Genomic DNA, 22,707 nt, shown 5'->3' with positions numbered 1-22,707 from the left:
TCCTTGAAACGTTGCAACCGCACAAAATATTCAGCGCAGTGGCAAAATGGTGCCCCTTTTTGTGTGCTCCTGTAAATAAAATGAAAATGTGTACAAAATCGTGTGTATAGTGTGGTGCAGAGAGGATATTGCCGTGGATTTTGCACCAGCGACCGAGGTAAGACATCCATTGAGGAGCTCTAGGAAGCCAAAAGCTGATTTATGGGAATAGGTGCGACATCTCCCCATCCCCAATGCAACATTTTTTTGCATCGCACGCACTTTTCACGGCCTTCTGGGGCACCCAGATGAGCAGATTAGCTCGTACAGTATCCTCCGGGATCCGCCCCATGTACCACCAGCTAGTTTTGAGCTCCCTAAACACCTTTCCCGATGCTTTTGGGGCTTTTTCTCACGCCATGCCACGACGAGGTACCCACCTCAAGTGACGTTTCTGCGTTTTCTTTGTGAATTCCGTTGGATTTTGTGGGGAAAATGTGCCCTTGGAGCCGCCCCAGCTGCTCCCTGGGATACACCGGAAGTGCTTGTCCACATTTCTGTGCACCCCACGCGGGGAACCTGCATGAAAAGGGCGCCCCTCTGTGCCCGTTTTTCCACCTGAACCCATCCAACGAGCCACAGCCTCTGGGTGCAACAATGTCTCGCTCGTTTTTTTTTGTTTCTTCTCTACCTCTGCATCCTGTTTCTCCGTGCCTGCTGCTTCTTCACCATCTTCTCCTCGTCGTCTCATTCGTTGAACCATCTCCGACGCAGCCACACACATCTCAAGTCAGTAGAATTGTGCGTGCAGCGGCCCAGAGTGGCTGCACTTAGCGAACTCTCTCTCGCTCTCCCTCTGATTCCTTCATCAAGAACTGCCCCTTTGTGTGCAATGTTTCGCCCCATTTACCCTCCTGTGCCCATCTAGGCAGCCCCTTTGATCCTTCAAGCATCCCACGAGGTGCTCCACATGCTTCCGGAAAGGAATTTTGGGTGAAGTGTTGAAGGCTGTGTGTTTGTGTGATTTCCGGGAATCATTTTGTATGGAATTTGCAGACTGTTCTGTGAAGGAATTACCCTAAAATCCAGGCACTTCCAATAGGACTCTGCTGGTGAGGAATTCTCTCATGTTAAATTAATTTTTTTAGTGAGAAATATTTCAAAATTGATTTAAAAAATTCTTTTTGGGGAATTTATTGAGTTTCTTTAAAAAGGAGTTTATGCACACATGTGTGGGAAAATTTGTAAAATTAAAAATGATTTTTCCTTTCAAAAGCTTTCGGACGGTTGAACGAAAATTTGTTTATTACCTTAAATTGTTTTTTTTTAATTAATTAAACTTAATTCATTTAACTAAATTTAAAATTAAAAAAAAAAGATAAAATAATAAAATTTTATGTAAAAGAACGCTTAACGAATTTTTGTTTTTTTTTTTTATAATAAAAATTGATTGAGTTATAATTTTTTTTAAATAAATAATTTTTAACCTATTTCCTGTTTTTTTTTATTAAATTTTTTAAAGAAGTTTAAACTACAAAGCTCTCAATTTTTGTTATTGATCTTAAAACATTAGTATTCTAGGTTTAATAAGGCTCAATATTATCGGATTTTTCTCAGAGATTTTTAAAGATCTTAAATGTTTTTTAGTTCTTTATTTTCAGCTAAATTCTAGCCTAAAAAATTAATTATTTTGTTTGCTATTTTTAGGTTAGATTATGTTAGGTTATTGATTTTTAAGTTAAATGGATGAATATTGGACGATTTTAAATTGAAAGTCTTATTTGTTTTTTTAAATACAAATGAACGTTTGAATTTAAAAGAAATTTCTGCCATTTTTGTAAAGAATTTGTCTCTATTGACTGCTTTATGGTCCTTCATCAGGGCTGCTGAAATTAAGGAAAAAAAACTTTGGCTCAGATTCGTTTCTTACTCCTCAACTTCTCTATTTTTAACATTTTCTCATCCTTATTATCCAAAAACAAATCCTTAACTTTGACACTTTCTTAAAACGATTTAAAGGATTTTATTAAATCTTAATTAAACCTCATCCGTATAAAAATCGATTTACAAAATGATTCTTTCATGCTAAAAAAAAATCCTCAAAAAGTCAAAGATTTTTGCAAATTGTCATCCCCTTTTCACGAGGACCTTTCCCACGATAGATGTGTACACCTTCCCAGGTGGTTTTATATCGCACAAATCGGCCTTATCTCTCTCCTCCAGTCTCTGCCAATGAATATTGCAAGCAGGCACAGAGGTGAGCTCGCACCTCGATTGATGCAAGTCTCTCTCGGGCGAAATGGTCATGTTCTCATCGCCGACAAAATCGACGTGTTTTTCGGTGAAGCTGTTACAATCAGTTGGATAAAAGGCCGTACGCGGTTGATGATGATGACGATGGGTATTGATGATGTAGAAGAAGAGGAGGCAGTGAGAGAACGACAGACAATCTCGCCTGTTTTCACGTCTCTTCGGGGGCTCATTTCAATTGGGATGTTGTCTGGTGACTTCTTACTTTTCTCTCAATCTCCTCCTCATCCATTTGGATAGATTGAACAATACACTGGGGCTCCGCTCTATGCGTGGGAGATGTTGCTTTATTCCTTTTTTGCTTCTTTTTTGTGCTTTGCATAATGAACATTTTTTTGAAAGAAAAATATTTTATTAATTTTTTATTCTAAAAAATGTTGTTTGAATGAGAAAATTTCTTATTTTAAATAATTCAAAAAAAATGTGGATTTTCCTGTCAATTTTCTTATCTTCTGTGGAGAATTTCCGGACTTTTTCTTTAAAAAATATTCTCCCAAGAATATTTCTAAGTTTCTTTTAAAGATTTTTACCACAACTTCTTAAAGGTTTTTTTCGTGGAATGACATCAATTTATGTATTCAGTAATAAATCGGAATTTTCTGAATAATATTTGACATTTCCACGGAGAATTCTGACGTTATTCCTTCTTTTTTCAATAATGATTTTTAATTAAAAGTTGTAAATGGTTTCTTTTTATATTTTATTTGGTTTCTCTGAATATGAATTGAAATATTATTAAGAAGAAATATTCGGGAAAATAAATTAACTTATTTATGAACTTTCCTACGACATTCTTTGAAGTTTCCAGTGGAGATTATCCTTTTTTCTCGATTTATTGGCCAGAATTGAATGAATTTCTCAAATTATTTTCACAAATTAAAATAAATTAAAAAAATTAAAATTTTATAAATTCACATTGAAAAAAAAATGTTTTTATCAAGAAATTAATTAATAAATTTTATAATGCGGAGCCACACTGTAAATCAGTGTGTATGAGATGTCTCACCGAGCAGCCAAGAAGAGGCGCATTACAATTTTTGTGTGATGATGCTCTTGCTGTGTGAATCCAAAAGACGTTTGTTCTGCGGGAAAATGATTAGAGAGATCGATTAATTCATTGTTGGAATCCTGCTCTCACTCTGAACGACGCGCCACAGTGTTTTCCTTCTCCCCGCGCGAGCTCATCATCTTCTTGTTGCATTTGGTGGTGTCTCCGCATCTTCCATCACATACACTGTGTGGGAATTTTCTCTAGAAATGTCTCACGGCTAAAAGATGAGGTTTAAAATGTTTTTTTTTTCGAGAAATCAAAGAAAAAGGGAAGACCTTCACAAGAAGAGAGATAAGAAAAATTCATCCAAAAAGCCAATTTAAATTTTATTCTTTTATATATTTTGGAAGAAAGTTTTAGTTTAAGGTTCTCTCATGCACAGAGAGACCCTCTTTTATGGAGAGCTTTTACAGTAGGGTCACTGTGTAATGGGGAGAGAGAGGCTGAATTTCATTTATTGCATCTCTGAAAAAGGATTTTTTTCCTGAGAAAAATATCTCAATATAATCATATTCTTACTCATGAGTCCAGGTGAAGAATGTCTTTGTCCCCTCTATGCAAATTATTTTATTGATGGATCCCATTCGTTTTCGGTAATAATCTCAGCTTGGCCAAAAAGCACCTTCCCATGGTTCCATGGCCTCTTCTCCTCCTACCTGCCAACCAGACGACAAACCCAACCTTATCGATGCAGTGTGTTCAGGGCAAAAATTATACTGCTGAGAGACTTTTCATCATGCACAATGTTGAAAGTTTTTTTTTCTTTTCATTCTTTCTTCCATCCTCCTGAATTGCAAATCCAACTGATCGATTTTTCATTCAACTCGCGATAAATCAACGTTTTCGAAGTACAACCGCTCAGTGGTGTAGGTATACTGTGTGGCTCAAAACTCTCCATCGTAAATCATTCAAGAGTTATTAATTTTTGTGTTTTGTATTTAGGGTGGATCGATTAAAACAAAAAAAATATCTATAACACAGAAAAAATCAGGAACAATTTTCATCTCCTGTGAATGAATTTTTCATTAGAATAATTTTCCCGGAAATATAGAGCATAAAATGGGAAAAAGTTATGGGAAATTTATTCGATATAAATTGTTAAATGTTTCAAATCATCAATATTGCTTCTGTGAAAAATCCCACGTTCCACTTTTTTTTTTCTCCTAAAAAAGCAAAACAAAAAAAAAAGAACTAGAACATAGAACTTTTTTTTATTATTCTTCATGCGGCATTTGATGGTGATTTATGTAATAGCTTGAGAGTATAGCATAACTAGTTCACAAGATGATATATTTTGCAGCTGAAAGACATTCTTTTTGGCACAAATAATGTATTTTTTTTTAATATAGAGTTGAACTCTTCAAGAAAAAAATGTCATTTCGCTTTTTTTTTCAGAAGGAAATATTTGCATAAAATATTTATAGCATTTTCATAAAAATTACCCTTTTCAAATGAAAGAAATTTTCCAAGTCAGTGCATATTTTTTTTTTCGGATTTAAGTATGAAAACATTGAAAGTTTAGCGGCTGAGAAGGTCTATTTGGATGAGAATTATGCAAAAGAGGTTGCAAATATAAACGAATTATGCTTTTATGTTCATTTAAATAATTCTTTCTAAACGTAAATTGAAATAAAAAAAAAAGAATTTAAACATTTTACATGTTAAAAAGTTTCCTTCTAAAATATTTCTAATATATCTAATTAAACGATTCATGAGGTTCTGTTATATCGTTCCAATGTAAACCATCCTGTACTTCTAAGGTTAGTTTTTGATAATTTCTACATCATTTAATCAATACCAAAAGATGTTTAAAATTAAGGTTTTATTTAAATTAATTGAAGAATAAAGAGGGATGTTGTGTTTTATCAAAGCTAAATAATCAGCATTTTTCGTTAAAATAATCTAGGCTTATGTATAGTCAAGCTTTGGACTGAATTGAAATTTATTTTATTTAAGAAATTTCTGATTGTTAAGACCTCCAGGATTTTTAGACACCCAAATATCCTCAGTGACAACGCAACTAATTTTTAATTAATTTCCGTACACCACCTTCACTTACTTTGCCTCCCTTGAAGCAAATATAGCCACCTCTAAAAAATACCTGCAGAATATTTATAAAAAAAAATCTTTTTTTTTTCTTAGTATTCATAGAGAGTAATTGGCTGAGATTTTGGTCTATTAGTGAGTCAGATTTCATTTAATTTAATTTGAAAATCCTGCCAAAGAAATTCCACAAATTCCCCACACTCTTCGTGTGAACCACAAGAAGGGATTTTCGTGTGAGATATTTTATGAAGCCTTCTCAGCATATTTTATCCCAGTAAATTAAAAGTTTTTTTTTCTTTTGAAAGTGATACAAATTAAATGTCTTTTGTGGGTTCTTTTTGTTGTTGTTGTTGGTGTAAATGAATGAATGTTAAAGCAAAAAATAAAAGAAGTATTAAAGCATATTGTTAATTGCTAAATAAATATCACGATGGGAGTTTACTTTCATTTATACTTCTTGCTGCTGGAAAAATGATCAATTTTCACGTACAATGTTGTACGTATGTAGTGTTGCAAATGAATGAATGTGTGTGTAATCCGGCTGAAAATGATTATGGGTGAGTTATGAAAGGTTAATGGTGGGAAAAGAGCAAAGAAAATCATACATTATTAACACACGTGGTTTTTAAGTGAGGAGGGGTGTGTCTCTTCAATTCGGAAGAAATTATTATATGGTGCTGTTGAAATGGCAAAGAGAAATCATACAGGAATGTCAACCAAAAAAACTTGCAATGAAGCTCTCTTTGGAGGAATTTTTCTTCTCAAGAATTTTCCAATGTCACTTGGAAAGAGTCGCGATAAAAATTTCTTTCATTACCTTGCAATGACCACAGAATTAAAAAAAAACTTCTCTCATGGAGACATAAGGCAAAGTATAGGCCAATGAGGCACGAAAACACGTTGATTATGCACAATTTTTTTTTAAACTTGGTGCTGCTTCGCGTTTTGGCCATCATCATACTTTCAAGGCTGTTAACAATCATTTTGCACCAAAACCAGCACTTCTCTGTGTGGCGTTGAATATTTTTTGAAACGTCAATATAAATGAGGAGAGTGTGTACGAGCCATGGGAATTTACGTATAGTCCAACAAAACTGATCTTCTTGCAAGAAAAAGAAGCTTCAACATCATCATGAAAAATCCTGTGCGCAATACTAGATCTTTTTTTCTTTTAATTCAAAAGAGAAGAAAAGAAAGAAAATTCAATGAGGGAGAGATTACCAATTGAAAAATAATAAAAAAAGAGAAAAAATGCAAGTGTTGCACGCGTGAAAAATGGCCTAAGATTGTTGTGTGGAAAGAAGCAAAAGGCGAGAATATGGAAAATTGAAATAGCATTGTTGAAATTGCGATAAATGCGCGCGGCTTCTCTTTCGGAAATTCTTCAACCACGTTTTCGTTGCGAATTTATATTTTTCCCGCAATGCTCCTCTTGTCCGCACTATGGCTGCATCACACACAATTTTATATTACCAACCATATATGAAATAAATGGTGGGAATATACCATCAAAGAGAATAAAATGAGAGTAAGAAGAAGTTTAAAAAAAAATGTGAAGAAGTTGGTTAAGAGGAGAGGAAAAAAAAGAGAGAGACCGTGAACAGGGAAGAAACAGGTGCTTATTTTAATTGAATACGACCCAAAAGTTAGGGAATTTTCATTGCAAAAGGATCGTGTTTTTTTTTCGTTCTTCTGATGAGTTCTCTTGAGCAAGTTGGGTGTGTCTGTGTGAAACAGGAAGAGGTGGATCTTTGCAGAAAAAAAGTAACATTAAAATTTCATTCGCACCATCGCGGTTTATTTAAGAAGAAAAAAATTTCGACGATCAGTGAGATTTACCACCAAAAGAAAATTATTATTACTGCTGCCTATATATGAGATTGATCTCAATATAAAGAGAGAGCTTCATGAATATATTAAGATTTTTAAATATTGAATAGAAAGATCAAAATTAGAAATTAGTTAGAATAAGCTTAAATGTTATAGATGAACCACTAAACGTTCGAAAATATACATCAAACGTTAGAAAAGAAACTTAAATCGTCAGCATAAGAGGTATGAGAGCATCTCACCTATGCTGTTTGACCATAATTTCAGTATACATCTCATGGGAATTTTCTGATTTCTTACAAAGTTATATCTCTCGTTTCTTTTGCTTTTATTATATTTTGTTGTTTTTTTTTCTTCTTCCTCGTATTATTCTGTTCTTTTTTTTTATTCCTGTATTCTCATGGTTTAAAGTCTTTCGATCTTTTCTTGCGCACCCGATCGTCTTTGGCTGTTAATTCACATCCATGTTGGGCGACACGATGATCATCATTTTATTATATACATCTTAAAGTCTCTCTCTTTCACTCTCTCGTTGTCTCACCATTCGACAATAATAATATGTAATAATATCTGTGAGCCTTCTTCTTGACTGTCCTCTTGATCTTGGGATCGTTTTTTTTCTCTACGAAAGGAGAGAGAAAAAGTACAAAAAAAGCGAAACATTTTATATGCCGCGTTAAGAAAAAAAACTTCTTAATGGGAGAATGAGGGAAGAAGTATATCGCACAAAATATTGTCAAACTGTGGTGTTTGTTGAGGGTGTGAGACTGTGAGATTAATATTTTTTTTTTCGTGGGAAATAAAGTGAAGAAAAAAGATCTTTCCGAAAAGAGAAAAAAAAATCACAGAACAGATCAACATGCAAAAGACGATGAAGAGACTGAGAGAAGTTAAATATTTTGTCCATAGAGAAGAACAGGAGTGAAAAAAAGAGAGAGAGCAAAGAAGAGATGGAGGGAAAAAAAGAAGTAACCACACTACAAGCCTTCTGCTCTCTGAAGATCATGATGAAGAAGAGGCACATTTTAATGTTATGTGTGTGTTCATAAACATACATATATATGTAAGTAATAAGATGAAGTGGAGTGAGAGACAAGCGCGGAGAATGGTGGGAATTTTTCCCACAGCCAGTACGAAGATTCTCACACAGTGTGTGACACAGAAATTTTCAATTCGCCCTCGCAGCAACGTCAAAATATTGTCGATCTTTGACCACACACCACCACTCACGATCTTCAACTATATAATACATATTTTATTTGATCAAGAACTGATCGTCTTCTTTTTTTTTGGATGGTTCTCTTCTTGGTAAATTCTTCTTCCGTTTCAAGTGAAAAAAAAATCACACGGAAAACATAATTTCGGCGTGAGATCGATCGCGCTCAATTTATAGTTCACACTGACAGAGAAGTTAGGTACCTACGTACGGAAAAAAATTAAGAAGAAGAAGTTAACCCAAAGATCATGATCGATGATCACCAAGCGAGAAGCAAATGATCGTGTGATCATTCAAATTAAACGTGGATATTTAACGGCTAAAGACAATTTGTCTTAATGAAGACATTTCCTCCTGTTGTAACCGTCTAGTAGTGGCTCTTTTTTTTGTCTTCACTACAACACCACTTTAAAAGTCATTCTCATTCTCACATTATTCATTTTTACAGAGAGAGAATTTTTCCTTCCCCATTTCATACCTCAATGTGCGTTAAAAAATTAAAAATATTTTGTAGTCAGTTAATTTTTTTGTTATTAGTTTTGATCTTTTGGGGATGTAAAAAAAAATAAATGATCAGAAAAACAATTGAACAACGCATCGATTCTAAAACATGATTGAGGCTAAAAAGTCCTCCATTCTCAAAATTTAATTAAAAAAGAAGAATTCCTTTCAAAAGAAAACGAATAAAAGTAAAAAGAGTTTTTTCTTTCTCTCAAACAGATCTCGTTTTCTTTTCTTTTAAAAAAAATCTCACTGATAGACCTCTTTCAATGTGCATCACACTGTTAGCAAGGGGATCTTCTTCTTCAGCTAGATCTTCCCAGGTAAATCTGTATTTTCTGCATCCTCCCCATGGTGTCCCTCTATTGTATCTCCATGCCTGGGTGTACGTACAGGGAAAAGAGAGAGAGAGATCGTATAGGGAACAGAAAGATGCAACAGGGTGGCATGAACAATGTGATCAATAAAGTATACAACATGGGTAAGATCAATTGATCTCTCCTTTTGCAAAGAAGAAGATGCTCCGACGTTCATTGTTTGCCAAGCTACACAACATCCACCACCAGGAGGGATGTGTATTCATAAATTTCCCAGGCAGAAGAGACATTCTCCAGAGAGGTGTCGCGCAAGTTTCTCTTACCTAAAGCAACTTCTCACTCATTTCTTATATGTGAATCCTTCTTGGGAATATTTTCTCAAACACTAAACTTTTAGGTAAAGATCACAGGAAATTTTCATTAAAAAAATTTTTTCTGAGAGTTTTTATTTAAAAAAATTGTCAATTTTTTGTAGCAACATGTGGCAGATTAATGAATTAATTGGTACAATGATCAGAGTGTCCAACTTCCCGTGGCAAAAGTCCTGAGTTCGAATCCCACATTGGCAATTTTTTTCCCATTAAGAAATGATTGAAAAGTCATTTCAATAAGTATTTAATTGCAAAAACCGCATAAATGAAAAGGAAATCATGTGTGAGAATTCCTCAAATGTGTGGCGTCTCTCAAAAAATCCCACAAGATTGGGTAAGAAAGTGTCGTTGGCGATGTGTCTTTATGGTTTTCACCCGGATGACCTCGTGTTTAGATAATTTTTTTTCTCCACCACATCCAGCAAATCATTTAACGTGTTAATGTGTGTGAATAAAATTTCACTGAATTCTTCAGTATTGTCGCAATTCGGTCGCAATGGGCACACAATCTTCCCCCTTTCTCGTGTTTGCTCGGGTAAAAAGGTGGTGAGAACTTTAGGAAAAATTCAGGTAGCAGCATGAAAGTGTGACGAAAAGTAAAGGAGGAAATTGTGCTGTTGAAGAGAAAGGAGGGACCCTCAAACAATCAACTATCTTTTGGGGTTGTCTCTCATCCTTTTTAAAGGTTCACGCATCTTCTCAGATGATGAATTTTATTTGCTTTTTTTGCAAGAATTTGTGGGGAAGATAGAAATGATGCGTCGTCGTTGTCGTCTTTTTTTTTCCCTTGAAATTGAACATGAGAGGAATTCTTTCACCTTCCCATGATCTTTGGGATTTTTCTCAAGGTGTTCATGGGAATTTTTGCAAACAGAAAATTACGTCTACGTACTCTCTTTGCAATGACGAGAAGAGAAAGGATGAGAGAGAGAGAAGAGGGAAAAAGGGTTGGATGATGATGATGAAGTGGGTAAGAATTGTTTGGTACATACTTTGAGGAAGATGTTTTGTATGCATCCTCCACTAATTTATCTTATCTTTGACACTTACAATTGCATTTGGAAGGGAATGGTGCTAAGAAGAAAAAAAAAAGATTATGCGTTAGAGGTGAAAAGGTAAAAAGAAAAGAGATAGTTCCAGTATTTGTTTTGTGAATTTCTTAATTGGAAAATTGTTCTATTTTCGATTTTGTTGAAATTAGGGAAAATTCATTGAAAAATCTATAATAAAAAAAATCTCATGAAAATTCTGGATTCGAACTCGAAATGTTTTCGTTGAGAACTACGTTGTCCAACCTATTACACTAATTGGCACAAAAGAAATTTCTAAGAAATACCCTCTAAGAATGCACTAAAATTGGCTTTTTTGAGCCAAATTTTTAGACCCATTTGAGCTGTCTTTTCTTCTTTAGTTAAATTTCATTGGAATTTGAGGATTTCATTTAATCCTCATATTCACCTTTTTGGCATTTCATCTTGAGGCAAATTCCTCAACAATTGCGTGAATACCTCTTAGAATATTTCTCTCTTTTTTTTTTACAAAACTCCAGACAGTCTTTGCAAGAAGACGAAAAGAAAAACAACAAATCCTCACGATTTGGCAGGAGGATTTCGTGAAGATCATAAGGTGAAGACAAGCGGGGATTCCGCTGAGAATAAGGCAAAGTACGAAAAAAAAAGGTTTGAGATAATTTTGCGGGTGTAATTTTGCCCTGAATTCTCATCGTATTTTTTTTTCTTCTTTTTCACTCTCTGTGCGTTCTGACTGCAGCAATTTTCAGTCATTTGAGTGTGAGGATTATTGTGTGTGCTTGTCTCTCATGATGGGACTTTTTTTTTTGCTGGCGATCAAATAATTCCCACACCCAGAGAAGAGTAGTTTGTGCGAACACCGCCATACAAAAATGCTCCAACTCGATGAAAGAATTTTGTGTGTGAGAAAAATTCTTTGGAAAGATCGTTCGTTTTACATTTTTTTTATAAAAAAAAATTTTTTCGCTTTTCTCCCCAACTGAGGAATTGTATTTTAATTAATTGAGTGTTGGACACAAAACAACATTCATGTGAATTTGCTATACATACATACATTTTGTTGTTTTGTAGGAGATAAAAAGCATAAAATGTTGAGAGAAAGATTTTATTTTTAAATTTACATTTTGCTGGTTAATCTGCAAAATCAAGAGGAAATGGAAGAAGTTCCAAAAAAGGCAAAAATTCAGTTCAAATTAGTCAAATTTACGCAAAAGCCATTTAAGACCATACAAAAATTCAATCGAGAGCCTAAAAGATGAACAACAAGAAGGTTTCAACGGCCCCTTTTCCCTTCATTTGTTGCCCTTTCACACGGTCGGGGTCTCTTTTACAATGTGTAAAATAAAGAAAAGAAGTTGAATGTGGTGCTTGATGATGATGAATAGGAAACGAAGCAGGTACCCCAATGGTCTTCCTTGTTCACATGCTTCTCTTCCCTTGACCAACACGAGGGATACTCCCAGGAGATTCTCTGTTTTTTTTTCTCTCTTCATCCCAAAAAATTCTCCCATAGTCTGTAATTTTTGATAGCGCTATGAATCTTTTTTTTATTTTCCTCCTTTATTCGTCTATCAAATTTTCAGAGAGTGAGAGAGATGAGAAAATTATTTTCTACGCTTCTTTTTTTTTCTTTTATCATTCCACCATGTAATTATTAATTGTCTACCTGTTGGAATTCTTTTTTCTATTGCCTACCTGTTTCATTCCATTCGATTTAGGCACATTTTTTCATGCAGCCCAAAACATCTTTTTTTGAACGTTCTTTGAAAAGGAAATTTGACAAAAATCGATCAGAGGCGTAGCCAGGGAAGATGTCTAAAAACTCCCTAAAAGTTTAGGAAGTTCAGGCTTTATTTTAGAGGTCAAAGAATAATATTTTCAAACTAAAAATTACACTGAAAGAAAAACAGAATTTTTAAAAACTGATAATCGTTAGAAATGTCAAGAAAATATTTTTAACGTTTTTTAAATTACCGAAAATGTTTTAAAAAAAATTATATTTCTTTGACTGAATTCCCGGCTACGTCCCTGAAATCGATCTATAATAGAGGATGTTGGAATTGAAAGAGAAAAGGTAAAGGTTGCTTGCTAGAAGAGCTAGAGAAGGGAACATAGAGAGGACTATATAAAAGCTTGAAGATAAAAGTATATTGAAAAGAATCAACTTTGAGAGAAGAATATCAAAATAGAAAGTCTCTAAAGTTTTTTTTTTATTTTCGATTTTTTTGAAAGGTTTGAAATTGTTTTTGATGCGTTTTTAATATTTTCTTCAAACAAAATGGAGAAATACTAAAATTTGAAGTTATTGGAAAAGAAATTCTTGTCTTGGGGCAGTTATTAGAGAAGCTTCTTCACGATGAAAAAACCCCAAGATCGAATCTACTGCAAATCATATTTTTTTTTTCATTAAACAATTAACTTGTTAATTGAGATAATTTCAAAGAAATTAATTCACAAAATGAATTCATGTCCAAATTTACCCACTCTCACGGTATTTTGTACTTTTTGAATTAACGCAAAAAAAATTGTCAACTGAATGGTTTGGTAATGTGAATGATTCCGAAATGCATTGTTCGCTTCTCCATGCTTTTGGACACACAGCTAAAATAAAAGAGTGTGTGAGAAGAAGAGGTAAAGAAGACGAGAGAGAGAGAGAAGAAAAAAAAGTGCAGCATGAGAAAAGGTGCAAAAATTTTTCACGGGAGACAAGAGTCTGGTGGATTGTTGAAGAGAAGAAGAAGTTAAAAAAAAAAGTTGAAGGAATTTTTAATACTTTTTTTTTGTGCCGGGTGTATAAACCAATTTTGTGCATAATATTATGCTGCTGGGTGCAAAAATTGAGGGTTTAACTTTCTCATCCAGAGAATGGTGTTGGCATCGATGGCATTCCTTGTCCCCAGAGGGCTTAAATGTTTTCTTCCTCATTTGTGTAATTGGCGTCCCCTTCTTCTCTCTCATTTATAAGCCAAAGAACCAGGGACCTTCTTTTGCTTCTATTGTCAAAGACTCATTGAGTTTTCTTTTCTTTCCGCATCAGCAGGGGAATTTTTGAATTTATAAATGGCACCCAGAAGGATTATTTATGTTGGATTGTTGTTGTTGTTTCCACCACCGAGGATCATTGACACATTTTAATTTCAATCAAATGAAAGGATCCCTTTTGGTGGGAATTTTTGCATAAATTGCATTTTTTTTTTAATTCTATTCAATGAAGTGTGAAAGATTTTCCATTTCGCACAACAGAGAGAGATTTTCAAGCGACAAAGATTGGGGATTATAGAGCACCTGCTTTTACATACAAAAAGAGAGTGAAAGGGTGCAAAATAGTTTGCAAATGATCTTTTAAATTGAATTCTGTAGTTCTCACAGAAAAATTGAACAAATTGTGGGGAAAAAAAGGTGTTACAGGGTTAGATTTGAACTTGGGGTTGTTTGACTGGGAAATATGGGTCTTGTGCACTACACCACGAAAATTCTGTAAAATCTGAAGTGGAACTTTAACATAAGGATCTAAAAATTCTTTTTTCTTGCAAATCAATGAAAACTCTTTAAGGTTTTCTAACAATTCTTTTTCTATTAATTTTCCCTCCAAATAGGCACGAAAAACAACAAAAATTGCGCGGAGAATTGAAATTAGATAATGGCGGAAGAATGTGTGATCGTTGGCAGTATAAATGAATCGAAATTCTCAAAAGTGTCGCAAGATGCGAATGATTCGGGTGATGAGTTGATAATAAGTGGGGACGGTGATGAAATAAATTCCCTACCATACGACAATACACCCCTTGTGAGCCTCAATAATTCCACATCAGATCTCAATGGGGCCGTTACGACGGATGATGGGGCCCTGTCGTCGTCATCCCCAACATATTCCTCAGCTATGTCTCCCGTGGGTTGTGGTATTGATGCTCCACAAAGTCAGCAACAGCAGCAGCAGGATGCATTGTCAATGGAGGGAATGGAATGTGATGATGGAACCACCACAAAGGAGGAAGAAGTGGAGGCAAATCACGTGAAAGTGGAGATGATTTTGGAAACACCTGTTGTCGCTGCTGATGACGATGATGATGGTTGTGGACGAAATGATCTTGCACTTGCACCAACTCCGTCCGAATCGACAAAGGAGAAATACCGGCAGAAAGGTGAGTGTGTGGAATGTTTTCTTTTTTTTTTATTTTAAACTCTTCTTTCCATTTTTGGATATTTCGGAGGAAAGAGAAGAATTCTTTGTGAAACTGCGGAAGTTTCAATTGATGAAACATTCCCCATTGAGAGAGAGAGGCAGAAGCCCCATTGGAATGTAAAATGTTTATGCGGGGCGAAATCATTGATATGGGGCAAGAAAAGGCAAAATTTTGCGTAAAGAATTTAATATTTTTTAAGGAAATTTCTATTTAAACTTTAGCTTTGATTTTCATGAGAAATTTCCTCAAATAAATAATAAACAAGGGGTGTTTAACTGAAGGAATTTATTCGGATCTTCAGAAATATTCGGTTGATTTGCCAAAAAAATCAAAATTTTTTTTTAGTCTCAAAATGGTTTAGATTTAGGAGTGGAAGCATGAAAAATATTAAATTCTACTATTAAAAGGACTAAATTTAAGCCGAGTAGTAAGAACAAACCCAAAACATGCAAAATTGAAGCATAAAAGAGACTAAATTCAAGCATAAATTTTTTCAGACCTAAAAAAATATATATAATTAAAAATATTCATGCATAAAAATATTATTTGCAAGGGGAAATTATCTGAATGAAAATCTTCGAATTCTTCGTCAAAAATTTGTATAATTCGAAACAAAATTCGTCAAGATTTGGAATGTTTTTTTTTAAGATCAGAATGTTAAGATTCGGATTTGTTGTCAAAATTTGGATGGTTCGCTTATTCGATATTCAGATTATTCGACGAAATTCGGATTCGTCAAGTTTCGGATTATTTGTCACGATTCAGATTAATTGTCAATAAGATTAGAAATATTCACCAAGATTTGGATTATTCGTAAAGACTCGTATATTTCGTTAAGTTTATTCTCAAGAAGATTCGTCGAAATTCGGATGATTCGGTGAAAGAACTGAAATGTTCGACATATACACACCCCTTGATAATTTAAAAAAAATCTTTTTAGGTTCTTTAAAAATGGAAAAGAATTATATTTCTTTTATTGAATTTATAAGAAATCTTTTGAAAAAAGAAATCAAATAATTAGGAGGATGATCCTTCAAAATTCTTTCTGGTTCACTAAATCACAAAATTATTCCTCAACATAAAATTTGCACGAGCTGCAATAAAAAAAATCATGGGCAGATGTGCGCGACGATCAATGAATATTCATTGCTTTGAAAAAAAAATCAGCAAAAGGGGAGTGAAAGGGGGGTGCCAATGGCATTGGAATTCGGGAAGATGTTTGAGTGAAAATGGGGATCGCGTGCACATGAGATGGTGGGGAAAAGGTGGAGCCCTGGCATGCAGATTTCACATCCGAAAACTTCTTTTTTTTTGTTGAGCCTTTTGGGCACATCATCATTATTTCTTTTGCTTCTCTCTTCATTTTCTTGGTGAATCAATCTGCACTCCAGGTGCTGCAGCAACTTCTGCCGAGGTGAGACGATCGAGTGTCGGGGATTCACCACGAAATTCAGCGGCAATTGACAAGAGATGCACCCATCGAGAGTCAAAAATTGGGGAAAAGAAGAAGGGTTACAATGAGGAAGAGGAGGAGGTTGTGGTAGATAATGATGAAGATGCGAATGAAGATGAAGTAGTGGTGGCAAGGGAAGAAGAAGAAGATGCAGCTGAAGAACAATTGGGTGATGGAGGAATGTGCGTGAAGAAGAAAAAAGTGTCTTGCAGAAGGGCACGGATGTTGTGTGATGTGGAAGAGAGGACGATGGCGATGGATGGGGAAGAGGTGGATGCGTGCTGTAGCAGCAGCAGCAGTAAGACGGCAAATAATGGGCCAAAAATGCGGCACGCTTCAGCAGCTGCTGCTTTGGCCAATGTTGGTGTTGGTGTGGATTCCACAGGGATTGGGGGGTGCAACGACGAGGAGGAAAGAAGGGTTAATGGCCAGCCCGAAGAGGTGGATGAGGAGGAGCAAAAGCAGCTGACATCTGCCGCCGTAGCATCGTCGTCCACGGCGGCCTCATCACCCACAGCCACAGTGCCCAATTCCCCGGAATTGCTGCTGCACCATCGTGGGGTGTTTGAGGCGGTGGACGAATGTGGTGACGGTGTGGATGCCATTTACGATGAGAACGACGTGCAATCGATGGATGCAATCGAACGGAGGGACTTTGAGCGCGAACAGCAGCTCATTGGTGGCGTAATTATCCGCAATGATGCCCTCACAACAACTGATAACAAGCTCAAGCTCAATATTCTCAATCATTTTGCCACGACAACAACAACAACTGCAGATGATGGCAGAAGGGAAAAGGTGAGTTTTAATTCATTTTTTTTCTTAAAATTTATTTTCAATGAATTTCCTCTGAAGTGGGCTTTTTACACGAAAATGTGATTAAAGTGATTGAGATATTTTTTTTTAATTAAAGAATTGTTTATTTTATAATTTAAAAAAACTTTTTTTAAAGACTTTTAAGCAAATTTCAATTGACACACTTTGTGAATTTTCATAAAGTTTGATAAATTCATATTTTAGTTGGAAAAATAATCCATCGCATTTCTCTTTGAGCTTATCAATAAATTTCCACAAGTATTTTACTCCAATTTCCCCGTATTAATTGCAAAGAAAATTACAAACACATATGGATTTATCGTGATCTTCTTGGTTGGACAAGATCACTTCATGTAAAAAAAAATTAATTGGTGTATTTTGTCATTGCTCTACGCACGACCGGTTGTGTGTGAGAGTTAAGAGATGCTGCAGAAGAAGATCTCTGTAGTCATGGAGAAAAAATTTCTCTCAAAGTCTCATATGGCGCCTTTTCCTGTCCTTTCCTTCTGCGCGATCTTTTCCGGAAAGAAAGAAAAATAAAAATAATAATTTGGAATGATTTATTTTTGTGTCTTTGATGTGGAATCATCAGCAACAGCAATCAAGTGGAGACACCACAGCAACAACACCAACAAGCAGTCGATGCATGGTGCGTGTGTCGAAAGTAAAAATTAATCTGTCAAGTTGTCTCGTGGCAAGAGATGATAGGGATGATGGGGATGCAGAAAGGGCAGAAGTGCTTGAGAGGAGGCATGCAGAGGAGGAGGAGGAGGAGGAGGTGGAGGCAGAACAGTGTGTAAATAGTCGAAGAGATGAGAGAAAGTCATGCCGGAGGACAAACTATTACAACGTGGATGAACGTGAATCGCCGAAACAGCAGCAATTTGAGAGTAATTCAAACGATAGCTTGTCATCTGATCGTTCCTCCATCATCACACCCTACATCACACCTCACAATCCACCATCACAAGATGACGATGACGTTGATGGTGGTTGTGGTCCGTCTGCAGCTGCTGCTGAGCGTCTCATTGCTGGTTGCAGTAGTAGCAAAGAAGATGGTAAAGCAACAACGGGCGGAAACTACCTTGCACGGCTGTCGGCGTGTGCATCGTCCACCAGTCCGGGTCCATCGACAAAAGGTTGCAGCAATACATCCTCCGTGACGGCTGCCACGCAAACCACATCGTCGCAAACATCACCAACTTGCCAATTTGCCGGTGATGCTGATCTTGAGCTACCTGCAGGTGGAAGCTTCCTGAACGTTGAGGATGATGGGAAGGCGCATTTTTCGAGTCTTCTTGCCGATGCAGCGGAAGCATCCACGTCGAGGCGTACGGCGGCGGCACGTCTGAAACCCCTCGAAGCGGCACTCCTGGAACCCGAAGTACCCATCACAATTCCCCCCGAGGCAGAGCATGATTTTGTCGAGGAAGACGCCTGGGGAGAATGCGACGAAGGCTCTGACGTGGAGGAAGTTTGCACCTGCCGAGAGTACACAGATGAGGAGAATGTGAGTACCTCTGTTTTTGATTTTTATTCTATTCTGTTTTCATTTGAAGCAAATGGTGTAGGTTACTTAAGAGATGTCTCTTCCGGCGAAAAGGATCGTAAATCGAACCTTCCGGATGCTGCTGTTGCTTATTGTGACTGAGCTTCTTCGAACTCCCTTTCCACCTTTCTGGACCTTTCTTTATTTCTACTTAACCTCACTTTTACCTGAGCGATTTTCCCTACTCCTTTTCAGTGGGTATTTGTCGTCTTCCGCTATGTCCTACCTACAAAAACAAGTTATAAGAAATCATCTTTTGATTACATATAAAATTAACAAGTTACGGCTATTTTTTACTATGATAATTCCTTATTTTCCTCGCGATAATTTCAACACGTTTTTTCTCTGACTTATTTCATCACAAAATGGCTATTTTCGCCTATTTCGCCCAGGCCTACTTTGTTGTAAATTTCAAATTCAAACTTCTATCGTTAACGGTTGTCAGTCAAAAAAAATCAATTTGAAACTTTTTTTTTCAAACAGACGGGAAGTAGCGAGGATGAGCTTTTGCCATCACGTGATGTTGATCTGTCCGGATATACGTATGACTATGTGCACGAAACAAGTGGCACGGAGACCCCGCGTGTGAGTCGAAAGCGCAAAATAAGTGAGATGGTTTACCTCGATGGGAGTTTCATTGAGAGCGGTGGTGTGTCAGGAAGGAAGCGCATCACGTTGGAGGGTAGTAAATTGGGCAAAGGGGGGATGCTACTCTCACCGTCGTCAGCTACTGCTGGGACGCCGGCGTGCGTGACGACGAGCCCCAGTACGAGTGGTGGTGAACGACGAACACCGCGTTCGATAATCCCAACCAAAGATAACCCACCGCCAGAGCTGAATGATTGGTTGGTGCAATTTCAGCGTTGGACACAGCCTGAGCGTCTCCTGGCATTGGATCGTCTAATTGATTTGTGTGAACCCACACAGGTGCGGCATATGATGAAAGTCATTGAGCCGCAATTTCAGCGTGACTTCATCTCTCTGCTGCCCAAGGAGCTGGCCCTGCAGGTGGGTGTCCTGTCTTCCTTCATTTTTATTCTTTCAGCAAAGAAGTTTCTGATGATCTTTTTGGTTGTTCATCAGGTGCTGTCGTATCTGGAGCCGAGGGATCTCTTACGAGCCGCCCAGACGTGTCGCAATTGGCGCTTCCTCTGCGATGATAATCTCTTATGGAAGGAGAAATGCAAGCGCGCCAGCATTGTGATCGAGGGTGCAACGGATCGACCAAAACGCGGACGTGCTGGCAATATGCCACCCATTTCGTCCCCATGGAAAGCAGCCTACATCCGGCAGAGTATCATCGAGATGAATTGGCGCTCGCGTCCCGTCCGGGAGCCCAAAGTCCTCAAGGGGCATGACGATCACGTGATTACGTGCCTGCAATTCTGCGGTAACCGAATTGTCTCTGGCTCCGATGACAATACCCTCAAAGTCTGGTCAGCCATCACAGGAAAGGTGAGTGTTTGTTCGTTTGTTTGTTTGTTGGAGGAATTTTTCTTTATTTTTTTTTTTGACGGGATTTTTCAGTGCCTTCGGACGCTCGTGGGACACACTGGGGGCGTCTGGTCATCCCAAATGTCGGCAAATATCATCATTTCCGGCAGTACGGATAGGACGCTTAAAGTTTGGAATGCCGACACCGGGCAGTGCATTCACACCCTCTACGGGCATACGTCTACAGTGCGGTGTATGCATTTGCATGGGAATAAGTGAGTAGAAAAAGCTTTAAATAGAAAAAGTAATTTGTAAAAATCTTGTAAATTTTTGCAAGAAATTTGATTTTTTCATCGACAAAAATTTTTAGAGATAAAAGAGTTTTAATAAAATAAAAAAAATCTAAACTCTGTGCAGGGTCGTGAGCGGCTCTCGGGACGCCACGCTGAGAGTGTGGGACGTGACACGCGGCATTTGTCTCCACATTCTTGTTGGTCACTTAGCAGCCGTGCGATGCGTACAGTATGATGGGAAGCTGGTTGTTTCCGGTGCGTACGACTACATGGTGAAGGTGTGGAATCCCGAGAGAGCCGAATGCCTACATACCCTTCAGGGGCATACAAATCGCGTCTACTCGCTGCAGGTAAAAAAAAAGAAACTTTTTTCAAAGAGAAGGAAATTTCTTACAAATTATTGTTGAATTTATTGCAACAGTTTGATGGTATTCACGTTGTTTCGGGATCACTTGATACGTCAATACGCGTGTGGGACGCTGAGACGGGCAGCTGTAAGCACACCCTGATGGGCCATCAGAGTCTCACGTCCGGCATGGAGCTCAGACAGAATATTTTGGTGTCTGGGAATGCCGATTCGACGGTCAAAGTGTGGGATATTCTCACGGGACAATGCCTACAAACACTTTCAGGTGAGTTTTCAGTTTTGTTTGTTTGTTTCTTTTTCATTTAAAAATTTTGACGAGATATCGTAAAGTGGAAGTAAAGTTTTAAAAAAAATGACAACATTTGACAAACTTTTCACAAATTACTTTTATCAAAATGAATGAAAAATCGACAAAACTATTAAATTTTGATTAAATAAATGATTTAAAATGACTTTTTAGGACCAAATAAGCACCAATCAGCTGTTACTTGCCTGCAATTTAATTCGCGCTTTGTTATCACGAGCTCCGACGATGGAACTGTGAAGCTGTGGGATGTAAAGACTGGTGAATTCATTAGGAATTTAGTGGCTCTCGATTCGGGGGGATCCGGTGGTGTTGTGTGGAGAATAAGGTGAGTTTTTTTTTTAAATTATTTTTCTATATTTCTTTTGACTTTTTTGCTCACGAAGAAAGTTTAAAAAAAAAGAAGAATTTTCAATTAAAAAATTAAAAATTATTTAGAGCCAACGACACCAAATTAATTTGTGCCGTGGGCTCACGCAATGGGACAGAGGAGACGAAGCTAATGGTACTGGATTTCGATGTTGAAGGTGCCTGCCTAAAATGCTCATAAAACAAACAAAAAAAGTTGATTCGAGGATGTGCTTCGGTTTATTTTTTAATTCCCGGCAAATCCTCACGTGGTGAGATTGAATGAAAAGAATTAAGAAAAACTTTACAAAAAAAAATCTTTTAACTAAGAAATATTTAGAAATTCACGTGAATATTCAAAGAAAGAAAAAAATGAAAAGAATGAAAATTATAAAAAAAAAAAGAAAAACAAATTCTAGAATAATTCTGATGAGAATGAAGAGAGTCTAAAGGTTTTTTTCGTTTCTTTTCAATATTTTTCTCAATGCTGACAAAGTAAATAAAACAAACAGAAACAATTAAAAAACAAACAAATAAAATATATAGTGAAAAGCTTTCAAGAGTTAAAACATAAATAAACAAAAAGTGCGCAGAATGGTGTTAAAAAGAAGGTTAGTTATTGATAATAAAAAAAATTAATAATAAATTTAAAAAATAAACGAAAATAGTCAAAGAAAGCCAACACACCGTTTTAAGGAGTATGAAAAAATAAAAACAGTTTTAAGATGAAAATTTTAGGGATAAATTCCTTTTAAATTAGTTCTTTTTTTTTCTATATAAAACTGCTTATAGGATGACGTATGCCTGTTGAATGTGTGTTTGTGTGTGAAATGGTGAATATGTTAAAAGAATAATTAAAATATTAATCGCGCAATTAACACACATTTTATACATTAAAAAAAAGAAAACAAATATTAATTTATTTCCTCCTTATTCATCTTTTCATTTGAGAAGTACTAAAACAAAGTGAGAAATTTTACGCATAAAAACGTTATTTTTGCGAATTTTTATTGTTTATTTTTAACTGAAAATTTGAACATTGTCGCGATATTTCTCACAAAGCCATAATTATATTTTCTTCTCAAAAGGATGCAAAACATTTATGTATTAACAAACTTTACAAAACAAATAAAAATAAAAGAGAAAAACAGCTTAAACTTTTTAAGGGAGGTCTCTTTTAAGAGGTGATGAAATAAAGTTTTTATTTTTCTTGTGGGTTTTTCTTAAACTTGGTTTTCCGGTGTTGGCCACATTTAAAGACTTATTATTAAAGAATATGAAAATCACTTTACGCCATCTTGTGATTT

General features: G+C 36.2%; 1 protein-coding gene across 2 annotated transcripts; it reads left to right on the top strand.

Annotated features, from left to right (window-relative positions):
* Positions 1-5: 5 nt before the first annotated feature.
* On the top strand, positions 6-22,565 carry LOC129793846 (F-box/WD repeat-containing protein 7). 2 transcript variants are annotated; one of them, XM_055834292.1, is made up of 11 exons: positions 6-157; positions 14,249-14,794; positions 16,228-17,087; positions 17,698-18,615; positions 19,138-19,662; positions 19,738-20,109; positions 20,182-20,363; positions 20,506-20,731; positions 20,803-21,013; positions 21,209-21,380; positions 21,491-22,565. In XM_055834292.1, the coding sequence occupies exons 2-11, from the start codon at positions 14,293-14,295 to the stop codon at positions 21,600-21,602; spliced, it is 4,080 nt and encodes a 1,359-aa protein (XP_055690267.1). In that variant the 5' UTR covers positions 6-157; positions 14,249-14,292; the 3' UTR covers positions 21,603-22,565. The 2 variants fall into 2 exon arrangements, with proteins under 2 accessions (XP_055690267.1, XP_055690268.1); XM_055834293.1 differs by lacking the exon at positions 6-157 and adding an exon at positions 817-1,091.
* Positions 22,566-22,707: the final 142 nt, after the last annotated feature.

The sequence above is a fragment of the Lutzomyia longipalpis genome, chromosome 3 (genome assembly GCF_024334085.1).
Source record: "Lutzomyia longipalpis isolate SR_M1_2022 chromosome 3, ASM2433408v1".
Taxonomy (NCBI): domain Eukaryota; kingdom Metazoa; phylum Arthropoda; class Insecta; order Diptera; family Psychodidae; genus Lutzomyia; species Lutzomyia longipalpis.
This window is presented reverse-complemented; position numbering and strand designations above follow the sequence as displayed.

Bases quoted from the DNA above. Each gene is read 5' to 3' on its own strand.
- LOC129793846 (XM_055834292.1), top strand. From the start codon at position 14,293: ATGGCGGAAGAATGTGTGATCGTTGGCAGTATAAATGAATCGAAATTC. The intron at 20,732-20,802 runs GTAAAAAAAAAG...TTATTGCAACAG, and splicing joins ATCGCGTCTACTCGCTGCAG to TTTGATGGTATTCACGTTGT. The intron at 21,014-21,208 runs GTGAGTTTTCAG...ATGACTTTTTAG, and splicing joins ATGCCTACAAACACTTTCAG to GACCAAATAAGCACCAATCA.